The following is a 22,531-nucleotide window of genomic DNA, read 5'->3' on the forward strand; positions in this document are numbered from 1 at the left end:
GGGTCTTGTTTTTGTATCCATTCAGCTAATCTGTGTCTTTTGGTGGGAGCATTTAGTCCATTTACATTTAAGGTAATTATAGATATGTATGTTCCTATTCCCATTTTCTAAATTGTTTTGGGTTCGTTATTATAGGTCTTTTCCTTCTCTTGTGTTTCTTGCCTAGAGAAGATCCTTTAGCATTTGTTGTAAAGCTGGTTTGGTGGTGCTGAACTCTCTCAGCTTTTGCTTGTCTGTAAAGGTTTTAATTTCTCCATCAAATCTGAATGAGATCCTTGCTGGGTAGAGTAGTCTTGGCTGCATGTTTTTCTCCTTCATCACTTTCAGTATGTCCTGCCACTCCCTTCTGGCTTGTAGGGTTTCTGCTGAGAGATCAGCTGTTAACCTTATGGGGATTCCCTTATGTGTTATTTGTTGTTTTTCCCTTGCTGCTTTTAATATGCTTTCTTTGTATTTAATTTTTGACAGTTTGATTAATATGTGTCTTGGCGTATTTCTCCTTGTATTTATCTTGTATGGGACTCTCTGTGCTTCCTGGACTTGATTAACTATTTCCTTTCCCATATTAGGGAAGTTTTCAACTATAATCTCTTCAAATATTTTCTCAGTCCCTTTCTTTTTCTCTTCTTCTTCTGGAACCCCTATAATTCGAATGTTGGTGCGTTTAATGTTGTCCCAGAGGTCTCTGAGACTGTCCTCAGTTCTTTTCATTCTTTTTTCTTTATTCTGCTCTGCAGTAGTTATTTCCACTATTTTATCTTCCAGGTCACTTATCCGTTCTTCTGCCTCAGTTATTCTGCTATTGATCCCATCTAGAGTACTTTTAATTTCATTTATTGTGTTGTTCATCGTTGCTTGTTTCATCTTTAGTTCTTCTAGGTCCTTGTTAACTGATTCTTGCATTTTGTCCAATCTATTGTCCATTCTATCTCCAAGATTTCGGATCAACCTTACTATCATTATTCTGAATTCTCTTTCAGGTAGACTGCCTATTTCCTCTTCATTTGTTAGGTCTGGTGCATTTTTATCTTGCTCCTTTATCTGCTGTGTGTTTTTCTGTCTTCTCATTTTGCTTATCTTACTGTGTTTGGGGTCTCCTTTTGCAGGCTGCAGGTTTGTAGTTCCTCCTGTTTTTGATGTCTGTCTCCAGTGGCTAAGGTTGGTTCAGTGGGTTGTGTAGGCTTCCTGGTGGAGGGGGCTAGTGCCTGTGTTGTGGTGGATGAGGCTGGATCTTGTCTCTCTAGTGGGCAGGTTCACGTCTGGTGGTGTGTTTGGGGGTGTCTGTGGCCTTATTATGATTTCAGGCAGCCTCTCTGCTAATGGGTGGGGTTGTGTTCCTGTTTTGCTAGTTGTTTGGCATAGGTTTTCCAGCACTGTGGCTTGCTGGTCGTTGAGTGAAGCTGGGTGCTGGTGTTAAGATGGAGGTCTCTGGGAGATTTTCGCCGTTTGATATTATGTGGAGCTGGGAGGTCTCTTGTTGATCAGTGTCCTGAAGTTGGCTGTCCTACCTCAGAGGCAGAGCCCTGCCTCCTGGCTGGAGCACCAAAAGCTTTTCATCCACAGGCTCAGGATAAAAGGGAAAAAAAGTAGAGGGAATTAGTAGAAGTATGAGGAAAGAAAGAAGGAAAGGAGGGTCGGAAGGAAGGAAGAAAGAAAGAAAGAAGCAAAGAAGGAAAGAAGGCAAGAAGGAAAGAAAGGAGGGAGGGAGGGAGGAAGGAAGGAAGGAGGGAAAGAAGGAAAAAAGACAGAAAGAAAGAAGATACAGTAAAAATAAAATAAAGTATAATAAAGTTATTGAATTAAAAAATTCTTATTTAGAAAAAAAAAAAAAAAAAGGGACGGAAAGAACCTTAGGACAAATGTTGGAAGCAAAGCTATACCGACAAAATCTTACACAGAAGCATACACATACACCCTCACTAAAAGAGGTAAATGGGGAAAAATCCTAAATCTTGCTGTCAGAGACCACCTCCTCAATTTGGGATGATTCGTTGTCTAAAGGAGGGAAGGAAGGACAGAAAGAAAGAAAGAAAGAACGAAGGTAAAGTATAATAAGGTTTTTAAAATTAATTATTAAGAAAAAAAAATTTAAAAAAAAAAAACATGGACGGATAGAACCCTAGGACAAATGGTGGAAGCAAGACTATACAGACAAGATCTCACACAGAAGCATACACATACACATTCACAAAAAGAGGAAAGGGGAAAAAATCATAGATCTTGCTCCTAAAGTCCACTTCCTTAATTTGGGATGATTGGTTGTCTATTCAGGTATTCCACAGATGCAGGGTACATCAAGTTGATTGTGGAGCTTTAATCCGCTGCTTCTGAGGCTGCTGGGAGAGATTTCCCTTTCTCTTCTTTGTTCTCACAGCTCCCAGGGCTAAGCTTTGGATTTGGCCCTGCCTCTGCGTGTAGATCGCTGGAGGGCGTCTGTCTTTTGCTCAGACAGGATGGGGTTAAAAGAGCCGCTGGTTGGGGGCTCTGGCGCACTCAGGCCGGCGGGGACGGAGGGGCACAGAGTGCGGGGCGGGCCTGCGGTGGCAAAGGCCGGCGTGACTTTGCACCAGCCTGAGGCGCGCTGTGCGCTCTCCCGGGGAAGTTGTCCCTGGATCCCGGGAACCCGGCAGTGGCGGGCTGCACAGGCTCCGCGGAAGAGGGGTGTGGAGAGTGACCCGTGCTCGCACACAGGCCCCTCGGTGGCGGCAGCAGCAGCCCTAACTTCTCCCGCCCGCCTCTCGGGTCCGCGCTTTCAGCCGCGGCTTGCGCCCGCCTCTGGATTCCGCGCTTTCAGCCGCGGCTCGCGCCCGTCTCTGGATTCCGCGCTTTCAGCCGCGGCTCGCGCCCGTCTCTGGGGTCCGCGCTTTCAGCCGCGGCTCGCGCCCGTCTCTGGGGTTCGCGCTTTTAGCCGCGGCTCGCGCCCGTCTCTGGAGTTCCTTTAAGCAGCGTTCTTAAACCCCTCTCCTCACGCCCCAGGAAACAAAGAGGGAAGGAAAAGTCTCCTGCCTCTTCTGCAGGTGCAGGGTTTTCCCCGGAATCCCTCCCGGCTAGCTGTGGTGCACTAACCCCTTCAGGCTGTGTTCAAGCCGCCAACCCCAGTCCTCTCCCTGCGCTCCGGCCTCAGCTCGCAGCCCCGCCCGCCCCGGCGGGTGAGCAGACAAGCCTCTCGGGCTGGTGAGTGCCGGTCGGCACCGATCCTCTGTGCGGGAATCTCCCCGCTTTGCCCTCCGCACCCGTTGCTGTGCACTCCTCCGCAGCTTCGAAGCTCCCCCCTCCGCCTCCCGCAGTCTCCGCCCGCGAAGGGGCTTCCTAGAGTGTGGAAACTTTTCCTCCTTCACAGCTCCCTCCCACTGGTGCAGGTGCCGTCCCTATTCTTTTGTCTCTGTTTTTTCTTTTGCCCTACCCAGGTACATGGGGAGTTTCTTGCCTTTTGGGAGGTCTGAGGTCTTCTGCCAGCCTTCAGTAGGTGTTGTGTAGGAGTTGTTCCACGTGTAGATGTATTTCTGGTGTATCTGTGGGGAGGAAGGTGATCTCCGCGTCTTACTCTTCCGCCATCTTCCGCCTTCCCCCACAAGAACCAATTTTGACTCACTTAAGCAGAAAATGAATTTGGGGGAACTTTGAAGGGGCATTCAACCAGACTGCAAAAAACCAGTAGTCGGGGAGAGTTCCCTGGTGGTCTAGTGGTTAGGATTCAGTGCTTTCACTGTTGTGGCCCAAGTTCAATCCTGAGTCGGGGAACTGAGATCCTGCAAGCCATGCAGTACAGCCAAAAAATGTAAAACGTTAAAAAAAAGCCAGAGAGGAGGAGTCAAAATGGTGGTGTGGGAAGATGCGGAGATAGCGTCTCCCCACAAATAGGGCATCTGCCGGCCGCTGGTGGGGACTCTGACCCCCAAGGAGACGGGAGGAACCCCAAAGTGAACCAGTAGGACGTAGGGGGACCGAGGAGGGAGGAGGAGTGGAGAAGACAAGATCAGCACCCCTGAGGCCAGGGAGATCAGGAGAGGCATGTGGGAGGGACTCTGGGAAGAGCCAGAGAGGAGCAGAGGGCGATCGCCTTGCCCACTTGGGCACGGGGAGCCTGCTGAGCTCCCAGGCGGGTCCCCTGCCCTCCAAGGCTCTCCCATCCCCCACCCCCACCCCCGCCTGACTGCATTGGACCTGGGGACATAGGAAGGAAGCCAGGGAGATCAAGAGATGCAGGCGGGAGGGGTGCTCCCAGACCCCAGACTGGAGGAGCAGGAGAGGAGAGGAGGGTGTTTGCCCCGCCCACTCGAGCCCAGGAAGCCTGCTGAGCTCCCAGTGAGGTCCGCTGCCCTCAGACGGGGATGGGGGGGCATGCCTGGGCCCCTTCTGTTCCTTGAGCCTAAGCCCCACCCCCCACAGCCCCCAGGGCCTTTTCCAGCCCTGTGGGTCCTGAGCATAGGCCCTCCCCACTGCCCAAAACTTGCCCTTGATTAGGCCCCGCCCTCCACAGCCAAGGCCCACCCCCCCCCCTTTTTTTCCTTTCCCTCCTCTTTTTTACTATTTTGGTACTGATGTACCTTCCAGTTGTTGATTCATCTGTATTTTTATTTTTATATTCTTTCTAACATATCTGTTAGTTTCCTAGTCTAATTTTATTTTTTACTCTGTTCTTTCTCTCTTTTTTTTCTTGTCACCCCACACGGCTTGCAGGATCTTGATTTGCGAGCCTGGGGTCGGGGGGAAGCTCCTGTGGTGGGAGCTCTGAGTCCAAACCACTGGACTAACAGAGAACCTCAGACCCCAGGGAATAGTCATCGGAGTGAGGTCTCACAGAGTTCCTCATCTCAGCACCAAGATCCAGCTCTACCCAATAGCCTACAAACTCCAGTGTTGGAAGCCTCAGGCCAAACAACCAGTAAAACAGGAACACAATCCCACTCATAAAAAAGAGAGAGAGAGAGAGAGACAGCAAAAAAATATGTCACAGATGAAGGAGCAAGGTAAAAACCTACAAGACCAAATAAACGAAGAGGAAATAGGCAATCTACCTGGAAAAGAATTCAGAGTAATGATAGTAAAGATGATCCAAAATCTCAGAAATAGAATGGAAGCACAGATTGAGAAAATACAAGAAATGTTTAACAAAGGTCTAGAAGAACTAAAGAACAAACAGAGATGAACAACACAATAATTGAAATGAAAAATACATTAGAAGAAATCAATAACAGAATAACGGAGGCAATAGAACAAATAAGTGAGCTGGAAGACAAAATGGTAGAAATAACTGCCAAGGAGCAGAATAAAGAAAAAGAATGAAAAGAATTGAAGACAATCTCAGAGACCTCTGGGATAACACTAAATGCACTAACATTTGAATTATAGGGGTCCCAGAAGAAGAAGAGAAAAAGAAAGGGTCTGAGAAAATGTTTGAAGAGATTACAGTGGAAAACTTCCCTAACATGGGAAAGGAAATAGTCACCCAGGTTCAGGAAGCACAGAGGTCCCATACAGGATAAACCCTAGGAAAAACACACCAAGACACATATTAAACTAACAAAAATTAAATTCAAAGAAAAAATATTAAAAGCAGCAAGGGAAAAACAAAATAACATACAAAGGAATCCCCATAAGGTTATCAGCTGATTTTTCAGTGGAAACTCTGCAGGCCAGAAGAGAGTGGCAGGATATACTTAAAGTGATGAAAGAGAAAAATCTACAACCAAGATTACTCTACCCAGCAAGGATCTCATTCAGATTCGATGGAGAAGTCAAAAGCTTTTCAGACAAGCAAAAGCTAAGAGAATTCAGCACCACCAAACCAGCTTTACAACAAATGCTAAAGAAACTTCTCTAAGCGGGGAAACACAAAAGAAGAAAAAGACCCACAGAAACAAACCCAAAACAATTAAGACAATGGTAATAGGAACATACATATCGACAACTACCTTAAATGTAAATGGATTAAATGCCTTAACCAAAAGACACAGACTGGCTGAATGGATACAAAAACAAGACCTGTATATATGCTATCTACAAGAGACCCACTTCAGACCTAGGGACACAAACAGACTGAAAGTGAGGGGGTGGAAAAAGATATTCCATGCAAAAGGAAATCAAAAGAAAGCTGGAGTAGCAATTTTCATATAAGACAAAATAGAATTTAAAATAAAGAGTATTACAAGAAACAAAGAAGGACACTACATAATGATCAAGGGGTCGATCCAAGAAGAAGATATAACAATTGTAAATATTTATGCACCCAACATAGGAGCACCTCAATACATAAGGCAAATGCTAACAGCCATAAAAGGGGAAACTGACAGTAACACAATAAGAGTAGGAGACTTTAACACCCCACTTTCACAATCTACAGATCATCCAAAGTGAAAATAAATAATGAAACAAAAGTTTAAATGGCACAATAGAGCAGATAGATCTAATAGATATTTATACAACATTCCACTGAAAAGTGGCAGAATACACTTTCTTCTCAAGTGCACATGGAACATTCTCCAGGATAGATCACATCTTGGGTCACAAATCAAGCCTCGGAAAATTTAAGAAAATTGAAATCATATCAAGCATCTTTTCTGACCACACGCTATAAGATTGGCAATCAGTTACAGGAAAAAAACTGTAAAAAAAAAAACACACAAATACATGGAGGCTCAACAGTGCACTACTAAATAACCAAGAAATCATTGAAGAAATTAAAGAAGAAATTAAAAAATACATAGAAACAAATGACAACGAAAACACAACGAACCAAAACCTATGGGATGCAGCAAAAACAGTTCTAAGAGGGAAGTTTATAACAATTCAACCTCACCTCAAGAAACAAGAAAAATCTCAAACAATCTAACCCTACACTTAAAACAACTAGAGAAAGAAGAACAAAGAAAACCCAAAGTCAGTAGAAGGAAAGAAATCATGAATATCAGAGCAAAAATAAATGAAATAGAAATGAAGAAAACAATAGCAAAGATCAATAAAACTAAAAGCTGATTCTTTGAGAGGATAAACAAAATTGATAAACCCTTAGCCAGACTCATCAAGAATAAAAGGGAGAGGGGGTTTCCCTGGTGGCGCAGTGGTTGAGAGTCCGCCTGCTGATGCAGGGGACATGGGTTCGTGCCCCGGTCCGGGAAGATCCCACATGCCGCGGAGCGGCTGGGCCTGTGAGCCATGGCCGCTGAGCCTGCGCGTCCGGAGCCTGTGCTCCGCAACGGGAGAGGCCACAACAGTGAGAGGCCCACATACAAAAAAAAAAAAAAAAACAAAAAAAACAAAAAAAAAAACAAAAAAGGGAGAGGGAGGGTGCAAATCAATAAAATTAGAAATGAAAAAGGAAAAATCACAACTGACACTGCAGAAGTACAAAGGCTTATAAGAGACTACTACAAAAAACTATATGCCAATAAAATGGACAACCGCGAAGAAATGGACATATTCTTGGAAAGGTACAATTTTCCAAGACCGAACCACAAAGAATTAGAAGATATAAACAGACCTATCACAAGTAAGAAACGGTAATTAAAAATCTTCAAGCAAACAAAAATTCAGGACCAGATGGCTTCACAGGTGAATTCTATCAAACATTTAGAGAAGAGCTAACACCTGCCCTTCTCAAACTCTTCCAAAATATAGCAGAGGGAGGAAAACTCCCAAACTCATTCTATGAGGCCACCATCACCCGGATACCAAAACCAGACGAAGATGTCACAAAAAAAGAAAACTACAGGCCAATATCACTGATGAACATAGATGTAAAAATCTTCAACAAAATACTAGCAAACAGAATCCAACAGCACATTAAAAGGATCATACATCATGATCAAGTGGGGTTTATCCCAGGAACACAAGGATTCTTCAATATACACAAATCAATCAATATTATAAACCATATTAACAAATTGAAGAATAAAAACCATATGATCATCTCAGTAGATGCAGAAAAAGCTTTTGACAAAATTCAACACCCACTTATGATAAAAACCCTCCAGAAAGTAGGCATAGAGGGAACTTACCTCAACATGATAAAGGCTATATATGACAAACCCAGAGCCAACATCATTCTCAATGGTGAAAAACTGAAACCATTTCCTCTAAGATCAGGAACAAGACAAGGTTGCCCACTCTCACCACTCTTATTCAACATAGTTTTGGAAGTTTAGCCACAGCAATCAGAGAAGAAAAAGAAATAAAAGGAATCCAAATCATAAAAGAAGAAGTAAAACTGTCACTGTTTGCAGATGACATGATACTATACATAGAGAATCCTAAAGATGCTACCAGAAAACTACTAGAACTAATCAATGAGTTTGGTAAAGTAGTAGGATACAATATCAATGCTCAGAAATGTCTTGCATTCCTATACACCAACAATGAAAAATCTGAAAGAGAAATCAAGGAAACACTCCCATTTACCATTGCAACAAAAAGAATAAAATACCTAGGAATAAACCTGCCTAAGGAGGCGAAAGACTTGTACTCAGAAAACTATAAAACACTGATGAAAGAAATTAAAGATGATACAAATGGAGAGATATACCATGTTCTTGGATTGGAAGAATCAACATTGTGAAAATGACTATACTACCCAAAGCAATCTACAGATTCAATGCAATCCCCATCAAACCACCAATGGCATTCTTCACAGAATTAGAACAAAAAAATCTCACAATTCGTATGGAAACGCAAAAGACCCCGAATAGCCAAAGCAATCTTGAGAAAGAAAAACGGAGCTGGAGGTATCAGGCTCCCTGACTTCAAACTATACCACAAAGCTACAGTAATCAAGACATATGGTACTGACACAAAAACAGAAATATAGATAAATGGTACAGGATAGAATGCCCAGAGATAAACCCACACACATATGGGCACCTAATTTACGACAAAGGAGGCAAGAACGTACAATGGAGAAAAGACAGCCTCTTCAATAAGTGGTGCTGGGAAAACTGGACAGCTACGTGTAAAAGAATGAAATTAGAACACTACCTAACACCGTACACAAAAATAAACTCCAAATGGATTAAAGACTTAAATGTAAGACGAGACACTATAAAACTTTTAGAAGAAAACATAGGAAAAACACTCTGACATAAACCACAGCAAGATCCTTTTTTTGACCCACCTCCTAGAGTAACAGAAATAAAAACAAAAATAAACAAATGGGACTTAATTAAACTTAAAAGCTTTTGCACAGCATAGGAAACCATAAACAAGACAAAAAGACAACCCTCAGAATGGGAGAAAATATTTGCAAATGAAACAACAGACAAAGGATTAATCTCCAAAATATACAAACAGCTCATGGAGCTCAATATCAAAAAAACAAACAATCCAGTTTAAAAATGGGCAGAAGACCTAAATAGACATTTCACAGAGGAAGACATATAGATGGCCAAGAAGCAAATGAAAAGATGCTCAACATCACTAATTATTAGAGAAATGCAAATCAAAACTACAATGAGGTAATTACCTCATGCGGTCAGAATGGCATTATCAAAAAAGCTAGAAACAATAAATTCTGGAAAGGGTGTGGTGAAAAGGGAACCTTCCTACACTGTTGGTGGGAATGTAAATTGATACAGCCACTATGGAAAACAGTATGGAGCTTCCTTAAAAAACTAAAAATAGAACTACCATATGACCCAGCAATCCCAGTGTTGGGTATATACCCTGAGAAAACCATAATTTAAAAAGAGACATGGGGCTTCCCTGGTGGCGCAGTGGTTAAGAATCCGCCTGCCAATCCAGGGCACATGGGTTAGAGCCCTGGTCCGGGAGGATCCCACATGCTGCGGAGCAACTGAGCCCGTGCACCACAACTACTCAGCCTGCACTCTGGAGCCCACATGCCACAACTACTGAAGCCGACACGCCTAAAGTCCATGCTCCTCAACAAGAGAAGCCACCGCAATGAGAAGCCTGCGCACCACAATGAAGAGTAGCCCCTGCTCACCACAACTAGAGAAAGCCCCTGTGTGTGCAGCAATGAAGACCCAAAGCAGCCAAAAATAAATAAATAAAATAAATTTAAAGAAAAGAGGCATGCACCACAATGTTCATTGCAGCTCTATTTACAATAGCCAGGACATGGAAGCAACCTAGATGTCCATCATCAGATGGATGGATGGAGAAGATGTGGCGCATATATACAATGGAATATTACTCAGCCATAAAAAGAAACGAAATTGAGTTATTTGTAGTGAGGTGGATGGACCTAGAGTCTGTCATACAGAGTGAAGTAAGTCAGAAAGAGAAAAACAAATACCGTATGCTAACGCATATATATGGAATCTAAAAAAAAAAAAAAGGTGGGTACTGATCAACCTAGTTGCAGGGCAGGAATAAAGAGTTAGACATAGAGAATGGAATTGTTGACATGGGGTGGAGGGGGAAGCTGAGGCGAAGTGAGAGTAGCATCGACATACATACACTACCAAATGTAAAATGGCTGGTGGGAAGCAGCAGCATAGCACAGGGAGATCGGCTCGGTGCTTTGGGATGACCTAGAGGGGTGGGATAGGGAGGGTGGGAGGGAGACGCAAGAGGGAGGGGATATGGGGACATGTGTATGCATATTGCTGATTCGCTTTGTTGTGCAACAGAAACTAACACGGTATTGTGAAGCAATTATACTCCAATAAAGAGCTATTAAAAAATAATAAAAATAAAATAAAATAGGGAGAAGGTGAAACAAATGTAATCACACACACCCTTAAAAGTGGAAGAGGAGAGCAGAAGAGTCAGTCAGAGAGATTAAAAAAAAAACAAAAACAGGAGTTGGGCAGTTCCAGAAATCTCTTTCAAGATTCAGATGACAGGGTGAGACTGTCTGACTGCTTTCTTGGGTCTCCTGCCCACTTTGGGGCCAGAGTACATTGAGAAGGGGGTAATTCTCTAAGGCAGAATCTGGGTGTTGCTAAATGGGGAGCTGGGGAGAGGGCTGCTGGGAGTCAATCAGCAAGGGCTGTATAAATGGCCTTAAGCTTCGAGGTTTCTTTCTGCAGATAGTTGCTATGACTGATACCACAGACTAAGGGTTAGATGTCTGGACCCGGAGGCAATACTGTAAAGGCCAGATGAGTTGGAGAGTCAATAGTCTTGCGTTCAGTATTGGGTGGTGACAACCCCGCTGGATCGTCTCTTTTGGGGGATGAGCTATAGATAGATGCAAGGTACACCCAGTGGATAGATAAGTGGAACTCGTAGTATGTCCTGAAGGATACTGGCTCAGTGTCCAACTTTGGGAAGTACTGAGCTTCGAGGTACAGGTCTACTTTTGTGTCCTTGCAGTTGGCCCCATGACTTAACATCATGCAGTGTGTGTCCTGATAAAGTAAGAGCCTGCCAGCCCACATGTTTTGGACTTTGGGCCCCTTGAGAGTTTGAACCCTCAGCAGGGCCAGATTATTTATCTGCACATTGTAAGTCCCTCATCAATATTGAAAGTCTACTAGCTCACATTGGTCTTGCTGCTTCCAAACAGATCTTGACTAATGCTAACAGTTCCCTCTAAGGGATGCTGATGTGCTGAGAAGGTGCAGAGCTGACTGGAGGTTGTACTGACATGCCGAGCACTGAGATGAAGGGTGCTTTCTAGTGTGAGGTTCTATGCGGCGTGTTTTACATGTAGTTTTTTAAATTAATTTTTATTAGAGTATAGTTGATTTACAATGTTGTGTTAGTTTCTGCTGTACAGCAAAGCGAATCAGTTATACATATACTTATATCCACTCTTTTAGATTCTTTTCCCTTATAGGTCATTACAGAGTATTTTTATCCGTACTGTCGTTATCTCACTTTGCTTAAGAGCAAATTTCATCTGGGGAAGTTAGCTGAATTGCTCAAGGTCACCAAGTTAATATGTTGGTAAGTTTAGGATGCCCACTCAATTCCCCAGGTCAACCACTCAGCTGCCCTAAATGTACTGCTCTAAATGTACTCCAGTCTGACTCTGGAAAGAAACCTGGAATGGGACCCTCGTGACTTTGTGCTTTGAAGGAATCAATTCCTGCCTTTTCTTAGAAAGGAAAATATTAAGTACAGTTGTCTTTTACTGACAGTTAGATTACCCAATGGTGTGAGCTTTACATACCTAGTTAGACCTTTCCAGAAACAGGAGGTAATTTCAAAACACTGTGTTTGCCAGTCTGTTTCAAAAGGCCCACTGATTCTTGTAAATATTTTGTTTCAGGATAGTAGCTGTTAAGTGCATGGAGTTTGCCTTTGGGAACCTCAATTCGGATCCTGTCTCTTCCACTAATTGGCTATGTCTCTGGACAAGTTTTTGTTTATTTTATTTATTTATTTTTAAGATTTTTCTGTTTTTGATGTGGACCATCTTTAAAGTCTTTATTGAATTTGTTACAATACTGCTTCTGTTTTATGTTTTGGTTTTTTGGCCGTGAGGCATGTGGGATCTTAGCTCCCGGACCAGGGATCGAACCCACACCCCCTGCATTGGAAGGTGAAGTCTTAACCACTGCACCGCCAGGGAAGTCCCTGGACATGTTTTCTGAACACCTCTGAGCTCTGGCTTCCTGCACCTACCTCAGAGAATTGTTGTGAGGCTTGAGGCCATGCATCTGCAGTGTCCAGCAGGTGGGAAGTGGACTATAATAAAAATGTAGGTTACCTGGAGCACAGGGTTGTTGACGCTCCAGGGGTCTCAGAATCTACAGGGAACCACAGTGTGTTTACTAACCTCTGGCTTTGACCAAAGTAGAAGCTGACCAGAGATGATCTTTAACATTTTCTTAGAGGATTATTCACCATAAACTGTTTATTTATCTAAATAAATGTAAAGCTTCCTATTCATAGGCACATGTTGTTTTGGAATAAAATAAATGACCACAGTACTTAACTTCCAGGTCAGTGTCTACAAGGATCCCTTGTTGGTAAGGATGTTCTTTTCCCACCTGGCAGCTGGGGAGTCCAGAGCCTCTGGGAGAGGGGGTGGGACAGCATGAACCCTACAGGGGGCGAGTGCACTGACCTGGGAAACTCAAGACTCTGATTGTGGAGTAGGGAGCTTCCTTCCTGTGATCAGCTTCCCTGGGGGTGCTGCTTTTCCCACCTTGCTATTATCAGCCATGTGCAAGTTAGCCAACCCCAGCATCCTGATCCTGTATGTGAGCAGTGTTGGCTTACGGTGCTATGACCGGAACTGGAACTTAGCATTGTAATTTGTAAACTCTACAAGGGTAGACAAAATGGGACCGGCTCCAAATTTTTGAACAGGGAGCATAGTGGGTCACAACTTGAGGGCCTAACCGTGTGCCAGCACTAGTCTAGGCACTGTATTTATATGAGTTCATTTAATTTTTTTCAGTAACTATGCAATAGTATTGCCTATACCCAAACCCATCAGAGTGTTTACAAACTACAGTCCCTGCCCATTTCACTGAGTGGGACAGTGGGGCCCAGGTGACTCGCCCTTGGATTCAGTAAGATTGCTTGAACTAGTTTGAGAAAGTTTCTGTTCTTTGCAACCAGACATCCCTGATGAAGACAACTACGAGTGAGAAGGGTTAACTGACAGTTGCTAACTAAACCCCTTCCTCCCTGAGCTATAGGAAGCAGTTAAGAGTACACTAAAAATTGGAATGGAAATAATACGTATATTATGTGAATAAAGTAGCCTTGAGATTTTTTTTTTTAGTTTAGGTTTACAGTAAAACCTAAACTGCAACAGACCTTTACTTAAAAGGCATACATATGCAGCATAGTTGTAAAGAGTCCTTTTTATGCCTCTATCACTGGCTAGCTCTGAGGTCTTGAGCATACTACCTCACCACTCTGAGCCTCTGTATCGTCATCAGTTGTAACAGTGGTACCTACAGTAAAGGACATTTGACTTTTAGCCACTCGGCATCTCTCCTCCTCCCTCTTGTAACAGAGCCATAATTACCTTTTGGGGAATTACTTTCACCCTTTAAGTGCAGTCTTGGTGGAACTGTTAATAAAGTTGGTCTAACCACTGGTCCCAACCACTGCGCCTCCTCTAGCCAAAAGACAGGCATGTTCTCTCCGGGAATTTGAGTCTTGAATTATGCAAGGGTTGATAAAAATTTTTTGGTTGAAGCTGTGAGTCTCAGGAAAGGTACAAGTAACAGAAAACCCAATTTAGAGTAGTTTAATCAGATAGAGTCTGGTTTCCTTGCATAAACAATCTGGAGGTGGGCAGCCACTAGCGTTGTTTTAGCTGCTCAGTGATGTCTGGGCTGGGATATTTGTGCTATTTTTGGTCTTTCCCTCCTGATCACAAAGTGACTGCAGAAGTGTCAGCATTGCATCTGGGTTCTAGGCAGGCAAAGGAGATGAGGCGAAAGCTTCAGTTGTTTCTGTCCCTCTTATAAGGAAAGTGCAATCTTTCCCAGAAAGCTCCCAGGTACCTTCTTCATGTCTTCTGACTAGAACTGTGTCTCATGGCTACTCCTAGCTGCACGGGGGCTGGCACAGTTTCCAGCCTCTGTAGGGAAGGCAACGAGGGAAAAGGGTTTAAAACAGTCATTGAGAATAGCCAGCCAATAGCATCTACCACCCCATTGGCCACACTGAACAGGCTACTGATTCCTTCCTCCTACCTGGTCTCTGCACCTTCTAAACCTAATTCTTTTTTTTTTTAAATAAATTTATTTATATTTGGCTGTGTTGGGTCTTTATTGCTGTGCGCGGGCTTTCTCTAGTTGAGGTGAGCGGGCGCTACTCTTCGTGGTGGTGCGAGGGCTTCTCATTGCGGTGGTTTCTCTTGTTGTGGAGCACGGGCTCTAGGCGCATGGGCTGTAGTAGTTGTGGCTTGTGGGCTCAGTAGTTGTGGCTTGCAAGCTCTAGAGCTCAGGCTCAGTAGTTGAGGCACCCGGGCTTAGCTGCTCCGGGGCATGTGGAATCTTCCCGGAACAGGGCTTGAACCCATGTACCCTGCACTGGCAGGCAGATTCCCAACCACTGCACCACCAGGGAAGCCCTAAACCTAATTCTTAAGCTTTTAATTCCATGAGCTGTCTCACAGACCTCTGTGTAAATCCTCAGTATCAACCTCCGTTGCTTGTGAACAGAAAATTCTGACAGACCTACCCCTGTAAGTGTTACTGTCAGGATACATGAAAACACAGTAAGTGGACAATAAGTGTTAGTGACAATTATTTCACCCAGGCTTGCATAGCTGGTTCATGCTGGTTGATGGTTAGACTCAGCTCTTATCTTCCAAACCCCTGTACTCTCCATGCCAGGGAATCTACCTCCCAGGCTTCAGTTTATTAAAAACTGTACCTACTCTGCAAATGCAGAGGAACACATCCACCAAGAGAAACAAGAATAAGGGCTGGGCTGCATTTTTTAGAAACTTTCTTGAAATCGTGGATGCTGGGAAGGGAGGTGGGAATGCCTGCTCCCTACCCACGCCCAGGTTCAGACCAACACAATGGTTACTTCAAATGAGTAATAAAGAAAAGACTGTTCCATGCTTCCCAGAATAGCTGGGCCCTTGAACTGTGGCACAAACAACTTCCAGTTAGAGCCAGCCCCCTGCCAGGAAGAGGACGGGAAGCCAGAGGGCAGGAAGGTGGCCTCGCCTGCGGGCTGAGAGAACAGTTGGGAGGCTGTAGCAGGGAGTGGTGAAGAGACTGAGCACTGGAGCCAGCCTGCCCGTGTGGAACACTAGCTCTGACGCTAACCAACCACAGGACCTCAGGTAAGTTACTTAACCTTGTGTGCCTCAGTTTCCTCACCTGGAAAATGGGGATAACATCACCTACTTCTAGGGGTTGTTAGAAAGACGAAATTAGTGAAGACAAGTACCTGGCACGCAGTAGCCTCTCTTTATGTGTTTACTACTATAGGGACAGAGTAAAGGGACAAAGTAGGTGATTAAATAGTTCATCCCAAAGGGGATCTTAAATAGAAAGAACAGTGTGGAAGACCCCTGTAAGTTCATGATCACTCAAGAAAGCAGGCTTGCTTAGCAACGAAACCAAGCAGGCTTGCCTAGCAACAAAACCACACAGACTTGCTTGGCAAAAAAACCATACCACAGAAGCATGAGACATGCCCCCAAACAATAAAACAATTGTGGAATGAGTCCTACATCACGCCCCTTGAAGTCAGCAAGTTAATCGTCCTTGAGAAGGGGATTTATCTGCTTGTACTAAGAGCAGAAATATAGGAGAAAGGTGACATTATACTGAAACCTGAGATGATTTACCATATCTTACTATATGTTACCACCTTTTTGCTCACTTCCACAGCACCATGACAGTTCCGGGTTGACTATGTAGGGACAAGAAACCCCCCCCCCCCGCCCTGCTGTGGAGGAGGAGCTAATGATGGAAGCTTGATGTTTACTGAAGAATGAGGAAGAAGGTGTTCTTCTCCCCCTCTCCACTCTTCCTTTGATTATAAAACTGTAGCCCACTAAGTTCTCAGGGTGTCACTCCCTTGCCTGCCAGCTTGTATTTCTCACAAGCATCCTTTATTAATAAACTCTTTCCTTACCTGTCACTCTGCCTCTCACTGAATTCTGTGCCAAGACAGGAGAACCTATGCTCTACTAAGTCCCGAAACGCATTCTGCGGTTTCACTACCACTGGCTTCAGCAGGACAACAGGGAATCAGCTTCTAGGGTGTAGGGCTTTTCAATCTGGAGTGGGTTTGATTTTCGAGGAGAGATCCCCTGCTCCATTTTTCTCATCAATTTACCAGGACCTAATGCTGAATTAAGGAATCCATGTGTAACTGAATACTAATCATAGTCACACCTCATTGAGCACCCGTGATGTGTCCCAGGTACTGCTTATACGTATTTTCATCAAATACACCAACCTTGTGATGTAGATGTTATCTTCATTTTATAGGTCAGAAAATGGAGGATCAGGGAGGTGGCATGACTTTCGCAGAGTCACAAGGGGTCCTGATTCAGACACGACTCTTGTCTCAGTTGGTTCAGGCTGCTATAACAAAAATACCATAGACTGGGTGGCTTAAACAACAAACATTTATTTCTCATAGTTCTGGATGCTGGGAAGTCCAAGATCACAGCTACAGTGTATTTGGTGTCTGGTGAGACCCCACTTCCTGGTTCATAGGTGGCTGTCTCCTGTGCCCTCATGTGGCGGAAGGGGCAAGGGAGCTCTCTTTTCTAAGGTCACTCATCCCATTCAGGAGGGCTCTTTCTTCATGCCCTAACCACTTCCTAATACCCTCCCACTGGGAGTTAGGATTTCAGCATATGAATTTGGGTGGGACACAAACATTCTCTTCATAAAAAACGCTGTTGTATTCCAAGCCACAAACACTGCATGTCCCTAAAAGCCACCCAGAGCCAAGGCAGGCGTGGCAAATCGTGACACACCCCTCAAGAGGCAGAGACCCTAGTGAAGATGTGACGGCCAGCAGTGTGTCTAGATGCAGAGTTAGAGTGATGGAGGGGAAGGGGACTCCCAGGGGAGGCTTTCTGTACCATCTCCAGCAGTCCCATGACGGAGAGAACCAGGTGAACAGCACCCCAGGTACTCCCAGGACCTTCTGGAGAGGGCTGTGGCAATGGAAAATTATAAGCCCCAACTGCAGAGAGGCAGCCTGGGTTAAATAGAAAATTTAAATCAGAGTGTTGGGAGGAACTTACATCCCGCAGCGTCATGATTCTTAAGAGTGACCCTCCTGGCCCCTCTTCTCCAGAGAGTGGAGGAAGGACTGCCCTGCTTAGTGAGTTAGGAGAAAGGACCAGGTCGGTTCTTGGCCAGCTCTTCACTGTGCCGGTAAAGGCCCCTTCCCTGCACACGAGGCCTGTGGTTTTCCCAGAGGGCCTTGCGCAGCGTGGGTGAGCTCACCTGAGAGGTGCAGTATCAGGAAGCCCACCTGGCTGCCAGACCGATAGCAGCATCCTCCAGCTGACCTTTAGCAGCAAAAAAGGACTCGTGTGTGTCTTTCTCAGTTGGTTCCAAACGCAGGCAGGGGGCAGGTGTGTTAGGAATTGTGTCCCTCAAGTCCCAACAGGATGGCACTTAATGGAGATTTGGGGGAAGAGGCAGGTGATACAAGAGCTTTAGACCGCAGGGAGAGAAGAGTTCTGTTTAAAATGCATGCAAGCCTGCTCATCTTTTCATTAGCGACTTGAATTTCCCGGACCTTTGTTTGCAGAAATAATCGGTAGGGTTCTGCCTTAACTACCATGGTTTGTTATGACCCCATATGGACTTCACTTCCAAACTGGGGTTTATCTCAGTGTTTGTTCATTATGGCGCCTGAGTTTTCTTGTAGTGTGGTTGTTAGAGGAAACAACCTTTTTAACCCATTGTCTCATACAACTGTGTTATAAGCAAGCCATCCAGTATCAAATCTGTTTAGATTATCTTGGGGTTAAGAAAAAACATCTGGAAGGTTTTTCTCTTTGAATGGATAAATACAAGTAAAAACATGTGATTATATCACATCATTTAAAAAACATAACGTGGGCTTCCCTGGTGGCGCAGTAGTTAAGAATCCGTGTGCCAATGCAGGGGACACGGGTTCGAGCCCTGATCCGAGAAGATCCCACATGCCGCGGAGCAACCCGTGCGCCACAACTACTGAGCCCGTGCTCTAGAGCTCATGCTCCGCAACAAAGAGCAGCCCCCGCTCGCTGCAACTAGAAAGCCCGTGTGCAGCAACAGAGACCCAACGCAGCCAAAAATAAATAAATTAAAAATAATAGTTTAATAATATTATTTAATCATATTATTTTATTATTTAATAATATTAGTAGTAGTAAATAATATAGTTTAATAAAAATAAACTATAAAAAACATAATGCAAAATCTCTTTCCATTCTAAGGATCTTCAATAGGTAATAACAAGTGCTAACATTTACTGAGTAGGTATTACGGCCAGGTACTTAGATTGTCTCATTTAATCTTGACAATCCAAGCAATTAGGTACCATTACTAGTCCCATTATATAGATGAAAAACAGGTTCAGAAAGGTTCAACCTACACAGCCAAATAAATACATAGTGGATCCAGGGCTCAGTCCCAGGCCTGAGTCCCAAACCCTGGTTCTTACTACTACTATGGTTCCTACTACTGTAGGAATGGAAAAAAAAACTTTTCCTCAACTCCCTTAGGTTCAGTAGCTGGGTCATGAGAATTAAAGTAGCAAAAGACAGATTAACAGGAGAAAAGATTTATTATGTATGCATATGTGGGCCTTACAGAAAAGTAATGAAAACCCAAAGAAGTGTTTAGGCTTGAGAGCTCAGAAACCATTTCAACAAAGGGTGTTAAATTGCGAACAAATGATAAGACAAAGGGAAAGGGGTTTGGATTTCTAGGCCTTTTAATTTCTAGGTAAATGGTGGGAAGGTAAGTATACGGGGGAAACTTATGGAAGACAAGGGTTGTTTGGTAAGGTCTGTTATGCAGGCTCAAGTTAGTGCCATCTCCAGTAATAAGGGTCATCTCTTCTTCCTGGCACGGGAGAGGGAGTTGGGGACACCTTCACTAAGGGAAATTTATTTTCTTTACAAAGGAAATTTTGTTACCTTTACAAAGGGAAATTTATGGCCTGCTTTTAGGCCATAAAAGGAGAGGAGGAAGTTCCTCCTGTGTCTGCTTTTTTCAATTGCCAACTTAAAATAATTCTTATGCCAAAGTGGCATATTTGGGGGTGGTATATTGTGATCCCCTTCAGTTCCCACAACACATAACACTGTTTTAAAAGTGTCCAAATATTTATTGAATCCTATTATATGCTCAGCATTATAGGATCCTTGAGCTGGACCCTTGCCCTCAAGGAGCTTACAGGTAAGTGTGGGGAGGAAAATCTTCTCAGCTTCAGACAAGCCCCTCAGTGGGGGTTGCTGCTCCTTACATTTGGACAGAGTTTCTAAGTTTACAAGTGCTTCACACACACTATTCTGTCTTCCATCTGATTATCACAAACAACCCTATGAGGCAGCCTGGTTCTCTTATTTTTATTTTACAGAAAGCCATCTTAGAAGTCAAGCAACTTGTCCATCTTGGATATCTGATTCTCTCTGCTTTGCTGCCAAACACACACACACACACACACACACACACACACACACACACAGCATTTGCTAGTGGAGCTGGTACTGACTCAGATCTTGACTGGCCAACAGTCTAAACTGGCCCCCACCCGTCTTTGTTCATTTACATCGATATCATTAGGCAGACGTTTTCAAGGAAATTTACTCACCCTCAGTCTATGATTACTACAGGCTACTCATCTATATGAGCTGGGCATGTCCCTTGGACAGTATGTCCAAGACACCGTAAAGAAGAGCTGAGCTGTTCGAGGGCCATTCTGCAGGATTTCCTTTTGGTGGTTCGTTTACTGCCTGTTAGCTCCTGATAATGAATGTTCGGAAGAGAACTAAACTACATTTCATTGAAGACACCTAGTTCAGATCTATTCCAAATCCATACCAGGGTCCCTTTCTTCCAGAATCGTCCACAACACTGGGAAATTTGGTAGAAACATGGGTTGGCTCTAACAGCCATTCCCATCTACCCTCTTCTTCCGTTGTAAAGGAGGAAAAGTCAGACACTCCTGTCCCTAAACTTCTTTGCAATGAGGAGTGGTAAGGGAAGTCTGCTGGGGCAGGGGGCAAGTTTCTAGGAATTTTTTTTCTCCCTATAGAAGGAGAGGAAGACTGAAGAAAGTTTTCCCTCGGAGTTCTGACCAGCTCCCAGCTTCCTACTTTTGCATGAAGTTATGGCGGGATGCGAGAGCAGGCGCCAGGGGTGCAGTAGCTCGGTTGTGAGGCTTGCGGAATTTAGGGGCGGTAGGAGGAGTCGTGGGGCGGGATCTGGAGGACCCGGACCTGTCGTCGAGGATGTTGGCGGAGCGCCCGGAGGGGACGGGTCGCACATCAGGGCGTACGTGCGGGATTTCCCTTTCCAGCTACTCCGCTGGCCTTTCTCACTCTAGGGGCGCGTCGGTGGGCGTGGTCATATTCTGGGGCGTGGCCAGCGGGGCTTTAGAATCTTGATTGTTTGGGGCGGGGCCGGGCGAAAGGGTGGGGGCCGCTCTCCCTCGGGGCGTGGCCTGTGGAACCTCAGAACCAGGGTGACTCGGGGCCAGGGCTCGCGTCTCCCGGCACGGGGTTCCTCCCACTCACCTTCCCGTTCAAAAGATGCCGAAGGGGCGGCGCGGCAGCCAGAGCCCCACGAGGAGCCAGCGGCCGGCCCCGCCCCTCTACTTCCCGTCCCTCTATGACCGCGGCATCTCCTCGTCCCCGCTCAGCGACTTCAACATCTGGAAGAAGCTCTTCGTGCCGCTGAAGGCGGGAGGGGCGCCGGCGGGCGGGGCGACTGGGAGCCAGCCTCTGCCCCAGGCGCACCCTGCCCCAGCGCCCCTGCCGCCACCGCCGCCTGGCCTGGGTTCCCCCAGTGAGCGCCCCTGTCCCCCGCCCTGGCCCTCCGGCCTGGCCTCCATCCCCTACGAGCCTCTGCGCTTCTTCTACTCGCCACAGCCGGGGCCCGAGGTGGCTGTCTCGCCCCTGGCCCCCGGCCCCACGACCCCCCGGCTAGCCTCTGCCTCCCATCCCGAGGAGTTGTGCGAGCTGGAGATCCGGATTAAGGAGCTGGAGCTGCTCACCATCACTGGGGACGGCTTCGACTCCCAGCGCTGTGTGTAACCTCGGCCGAGCCCACCCTTACCCTGCCTCTGCTCCCTCCTTGGCTCCATGCCCCCTGAGCCCCTCACCCTCAGTGTGGCCTTGGGCTCAGACTCCAGCTTCCAGGAATCCCTGATCCCAAACCGATCCCCTCAGAACCCAGACACTCCATCCTGGATTTCAACCGATTCCTTTGCCCACCATAAATCTGGACTTCACGGCCCCCTTTGCCCCAAATTCCAGCCTCCCTCCGTCCTGAGCCCTTTTGTTAGTCTGGACTCTGAGCCTCTAAACCTGGAACTCTGTCCATCACAACCCCCAAGTTGAACTTTAAGCCTCCTGCACAGTGATACTAACACCCTGGAGTTTCGCACACCGCTCCCCCACCCCCTCCCGAGACACACAGCCCCTGTCTCTAGAGACCTGACTTTTAGTGTTTATCTTAAACTGGGGTCCTCAATGGGAGGAGGGGGAAGTAGGTGAGGGTCAGTTGATCTGTAGGGGGAAGTGTAAGACCCAGAAGGCCCAAGGATGTTCACTGAGGAGTTTGGGCATCCTCAATTTCTCACTGCTGGAAGGTAGCCTCCTGTGACCCCTGGCCGCCCTTTCACCAGGGTCCTTGCCTCTGCCGTCTGGTCTAAGGTCTGAAGTCTTGGGCAGACCAGAGCAGACCAGCTGTACTGATGTGGGCAGGATTCCTCTGCTGCGCAGACTTGAGTCCTTGATGTTAGAGAGTAAAGTTGTTAAACCCAATTCTACTCCCAGAAGGACCAAGTTGCACTGTAGAATATTCTGCTCCCAGATGGACCAAACAGCCATAGGCTGTTCCACAGATTTTGTCCTTCCCAACACCTTGTCTGGCTAAGGCTAGCCCCTGACCACTGGAAAAGGGCAGATGGTTCTAGAAAGACCATCCCCATTATTGTGAAATAACAG

General features: G+C 45.5%; 1 protein-coding gene across 4 annotated transcripts in view; it reads left to right on the forward strand.

Annotated features, from left to right (window-relative positions):
* CUNH11orf91 (chromosome unknown C11orf91 homolog) overlaps positions 1-22,531 on the forward strand; it is a 44,125-nt gene that overhangs the window by 21,027 nt on the left and 567 nt on the right. The window contains exons 1-3 of one of the 4 annotated variants that reach the window (XM_027115067.1): positions 14,859-15,673; positions 19,719-19,757; positions 20,617-21,608. In XM_027115067.1, the coding sequence (XP_026970868.1) occupies positions 21,113-21,608 (496 nt within the window). In that variant the 5' untranslated portion in view covers positions 14,859-15,673; positions 19,719-19,757; positions 20,617-21,112. Of the gene's footprint in view, positions 1-12,397; positions 12,879-14,858; positions 15,674-19,718; positions 19,758-20,616; positions 21,609-22,531 lie in introns of those variants that run through there. The other 3 variants (XM_027115066.1, XR_003434492.1, XR_003434493.1) reach the window with 3 other exon arrangements.

Source organism: Aethalodelphis obliquidens, unplaced genomic scaffold (genome assembly GCF_003676395.1).
Source record: "Aethalodelphis obliquidens isolate GAN/ISIS:26980383/991018 unplaced genomic scaffold, ASM367639v1 scaffold14, whole genome shotgun sequence".
Taxonomy (NCBI): domain Eukaryota; kingdom Metazoa; phylum Chordata; class Mammalia; order Artiodactyla; family Delphinidae; genus Aethalodelphis; species Aethalodelphis obliquidens.